The following is a 4982-nucleotide window of genomic DNA, read 5'->3' as shown; positions in this document are numbered from 1 at the left end:
ACTATTGGAGTCACTAGTTGCTTGAAGAAGCAGTCCATTTCTCTTTGTGAGGTAGGAACAAGTAACTATTGGAGTCACTAGTTGCTTGAAGAAGCAGTCCATTCTCTTTGTGAGGTAGGAACAAGTAACTATTGGAGTCACTAGTTGCTTGAAGAAGCAGTTGAATTTCTCTTTGTGAGGTAGGAACAAGTAACTATTGGAGTCACTAGTTGCTTGAAGAAGCAGTCCAGTGTCTTTGTAAGATAGGAACAAGTAACTATCTGAGTCACTAATTTCTTGAAGTAGTCCAGTCTTTTTGTGAGGTAGGAACAAGTAACTATTTGAGTCACTAGTTGCTTGAAGAAGCAATCCAGTTTCTTTGTGAGGTAGGAACAAGTAACTATTGGAGTCATTAGTTGCTTGAAGAAGCAATCCAATCTCTTTGTGAGGTAGGAACAAGTAACTATTGGAGTCACTAGTTGCTTGAAGAAGCAGTCCAGTCTCTTTGTGAGGTAGGAACAAGTAACTATTGAGTCACTAGTTGCTTGAAGTAGTCCAGTCTCTTTGTGAGGTAGGAACAAGTAACTATTTAAGTCACTAGTTGCTTGAAGAAGCAGTCCAGTCTCTTTGTGAGGTAGGAATAAGTAACTGTTGAGGCTACTAGTTACTCTGGGTTATTAACTGTCAGAGTCCATGGGTTATCATTATAGGTTATTAATAACCACCAGTGTACAGGGGTTATCATTATAGGGTATTAATAACCATCAGTGTGCAGGGGTTATCATTACAGGTTATTAATAACCATCAGTGTATATGGGTTGTCATTATAGGTTATTATTTGGCAAGATAATTTCTCTGAACTGTTTTCAGGTATACAGAATTTCTGGACCAACAGTGTCCAACAATGGAATTGAATCTTTTCTAGTATATCCAACTGACAGTAGGTTAGTACCTACTCATCAGAATGTTGTGGAAGAAGAATCAACTACAGATGGTACTAATGGGTGCATACATCAAGATCTCTTAGACGGATCAACTACAGATGGTACTAATAGGTGCATACATCAAGGTGTCGTAGAAGAATCAACTACAGATGGTACTAATGGGTGCATACATCAAGTTGTCTTAAAAGAATCAACTACAGATGGTACTAATGGGTGCATACATCATGATGTCTTAGAAGAATCAACTACAAATGGTACTAATGGGTGCATACATCATGATGTCTTAGAAGAATCAACTACAGATGATACTAATGGGTGCATACATCAAGATGTCTTAGAAGAATCAACTACAGATGGTACTAATGGGTGCATACATCAAGATGTCTTAGAAGAATCAACTACAGATGATACTAATGGGTGCATACATCAAGATGTCTTAGAAGAATCAACTACAGATGGTACTAATGGGTGCATACATCAAGTTGTCTTAGAAGAATCAACTACAAATGGTACTAATGGGTGCATGCATCAAGATGTCTTAGAAGAATCAACTACAAATGGTACTAATGGGTGCATACATCAATTTGTCTTAAAAGAATCAACTACAGATGGTACTAATGGGTGCATACATCATGATGTCTTACAGGAAGACTCAGCTACAAATGGTACTAATGGGTGCATACATCACGATGTCTTACAGGAAGACTCAGCTACAAATGGTACTAATGGGTACATACATCAAGTTGTCTTACAAGAAGAATCAACTACAGATTGTACTAATGGGTGCATACATCAGGTTGTCTTACAAGATGGAGCTAGCTACAGATGCTACTAATCGGTGTATACCTCAAGATAGAACCAGATGCAGTAGCTATGGATGTTACATCTGGTAACCCCATCTTCAGAACCATTTATTAACCGATTAACTGTGGACAATGGATATTTTCATCATTAAAGTTCGATGGTTCAGCTGCGAACGACTGAAGGATCCATCAGTCGCACATATATAACTATAACTCTATGCGAATGACGATAATTACCAAACATACATGTACACTACAGATGTTCCTTTGTGACTAGACACCCTAACTAAAATAGTTGAAACTGTGTTTTATGTTGACAAACCCCCACAATGTTCCTCTGTGACTAGATACCCTAACTAAAATAGTTGAAACTGTGTTTTATGTTGACAAACCCCCACAATGTTCCTCTGTGACTAGATACCCTAACTAAAATAGTTGAAACTGTGTTTTGTGTTGACAAACCCCCACAATGTTTTTTTGTGACTAGATACCCTAACTAAAATAGTTGAAACTATGTTTTATGTTGACAAACCCCCACAATGTTCCTCTGTGACTAGATACCCTAACTAAAATAGTTGAAACTATGTTTTGTGTTGACAAACCCCCACAATGTTTTTTTTTGTCTTGGATTGCTGGTTATTTTAATATTGTAAGTGCTCTCAGCAGGAGTACTGTCTACATCACCAAGCCTCTAATATTTACTCTACTTTTATATATCCTTATGAAGGTAACAAAACGACCAGATGTATGACATCAGATTTCTTTCACTAACATCTATATTTTACATAGTCATTTCTTATTGCATAAACAGGAACAGTCACATTGAGGCAGCTTATTAGAAAGTCATAACACATATCTGATTAATATTCAGATATAATTGTTCAAATGAGACAACCAGTCAACAAAAACAACCACCACATTCTTTTTCTACCATTACACATCCATAAAGAAAATGCACAATGAAATCCTGGTTGTTGCACGACAGTCCCTAGTTTTGTTTGGATCTTGCAGACTGTTTATGGTTAACCCATTAACTGCTGCAGGAGCAGCTCAGTTGCCGTTTTCTGACTCACAGATAAAACAAGTGACGAGTAAACAGCTCTGTACACGTAATTGTGTGTCTTTTTAAATTCCATTGGTTTCTATTACTTCAGTAATGCTCCATCTGTAGTGTACATGTATGTCTAGACACACAATTACGTGTACAGAGCTGTTTACTCGTCACTTGTTTAAATTCCATTGGTTTCTATTACTTCAGTAATGCTCCATCTGTAGTGTACATGTATGTCTAGACACACAATTACGTGTACAAAGCTGTTTACTCGTCACTTGTTTAAATTCCATCCGGCTAATTCGTATTGTTTACTATGGTTTCTTGTTTTCCTCAACCTCACCAATCTGTTCCTTTTTTTAAGCCTACTGAATCCACGTTTCCCCCTTTTCATTACAGCTTCCTGAACTTCTTCCACTTCCTAATGTCAGAGTTGCCACTGGTGACTACCCTGTTGGATTTGGTTTAATGTGATCCCACATGTCTCTCTTTGCCAGCCTTTGGTCTCCATTTTTCCGATGGGTGGTTTCTTTAAGTTCTCTTCACATTCTCCGCTTTTCATTTCTTCCTCCCTCCATTTCCCTTTATCTTCAGTGTCTCGATGATGTGGTCTCCGGTCTCATGGCCAAGAATACCATTTAGAGGGTATTTACATGGTTATTATTCTCATCTTTTTGTGGTCCCCAAAAAGACTGATGCCTGATTATCGATCTGCCATCTCTCAACTGCTTTCTTATCATCTCTTGGTTCTCTCTGGAGGATTTCTTTTCTCTCTAGTGGTTCTTTTCACTCGGACTGTGGATGATCATGGTCGACATCTTAGACACCTTTTTAAACATTCCAATTGTCTCATCCTCCAAACATTTTCTTTGTTTCATCCATTGGGATCGGGTCTTTCAGTTCTGTGCTCTTCTTTTTGGCATTGCATCTGCCCCATATGTCTTTATCCAGCCATGGGGTATTCGCCTGCCTTGTTTGTGGATTGAGGCTGAGGTTCCATTATTACAAATGTGATTAACTTCTCTTTGCTCATTCTCAAGAGTACTCATTCTTTCACATCTGCATTCTTCTGCAAGGGGCTGCTCGGCTGTACTAGCTTGGCAAGCCTTTGAAGTCTTTTCTCACATTCATTCAATACTTGATACATCTGAGTGTGTTCTTCTACTCCCATCTCAGCCACACCCCTCCTTCTCCACTTCATTTACAAACAGTGGAATGTCTTGTCACCTAAGTTTGTGCTTCTCTTTCACACACTGTTCTCTTACTTTGGGGAACTCTGTCTTCCCTCGAACCATTCATTCAATACTTGATACATCTGAGTGTGTTCTTCTACTCCCATCTCAGCCACACTCCTCCTTCTCCACTTCATTTACGAACAATGGAATGTCTTGTCACCTAAGTTTGTGCTTCTCTTTCACACACTGTTCTTTTACTTTGGGGAACTCTGGCTTCCCTCGAACCATTCATTCAATACTTGATACATCTGAGTGTGTTCTTCTACTCCCATCTCAGCCACACTCCTCCTTCTCCACTCCATTTACGAACAATGGAATGTCTTGTCACCTAAGTTTGTGCTTCTCTTTCACACAGTGTTTTTTTACTTTGGAGAACTCTGGCTTCCCTCGAACCATTCATTCAGTCTGCACTTACATGTGCCTCTTCCAGTTGGAATTGTGGTACCTTTCTCAGGATTAATTTTCCTCAACTGTGCATCTTCCCTCTAATCTATCACTTCTAAATTAGGGACAGCTTTGCGCGAAAAACAAAAACAAATGAATTCACTGTGTTATTTTTTGAACACATATTGTTTACGTTAGACAAATTCCCACATTATTTGTTGAACTAACATTGTTTACGTTAGACAAATTCCCACATTATTTGTTGAACTAATATTGTTTACGTTAGACAAATTCCACCATTATATGTTTAACTAATATTGTTTACGTTAGACAAATTCCCACATTATTTGTTGAACTAACATTGTTTACGTTAGACAAATTCCACCATTATATGTTTAACTAATATTGTTTGCGTTAGACAAATTCCCACATTATTTGATGAACTAATAATGTTTACGTTAGACAAATTCCCACATTATTTGATGAACTAATAATGTTTACGTTAGACAAATTCCACCATTATATGTTTAACTAATATTGTTTGCGTTAGACAAATTCCCACATTATATGTTGAACTAATATTGTT

General features: G+C 37.8%; 1 protein-coding gene across 1 annotated transcript; it reads left to right on the top strand.

The window, feature by feature from the left end:
* Window positions 1-580: 580 nt before the first annotated feature.
* On the top strand, window positions 581-1960 carry LOC111089616 (the record flags this gene model as incomplete). Its single annotated transcript, XM_022402456.1, has 2 exons — window positions 581-613; window positions 850-1960. Coding segments are annotated over 2 exons (942 nt in total), but the record flags the coding sequence as incomplete, so codon positions are not given.
* Between the last annotated feature and the right edge of the window lie 3022 nt (window positions 1961-4982).

Source organism: Limulus polyphemus, unplaced genomic scaffold (genome assembly GCF_000517525.1).
Source record: "Limulus polyphemus unplaced genomic scaffold, Limulus_polyphemus-2.1.2 Scaffold6798, whole genome shotgun sequence".
Classification (NCBI taxonomy): Eukaryota; Metazoa; Arthropoda; class Merostomata; order Xiphosura; family Limulidae; genus Limulus; species Limulus polyphemus.
The sequence above is the reverse complement of the archived record's forward strand: the minus strand, read 5'-3'. Positions and strand labels throughout refer to the sequence as shown.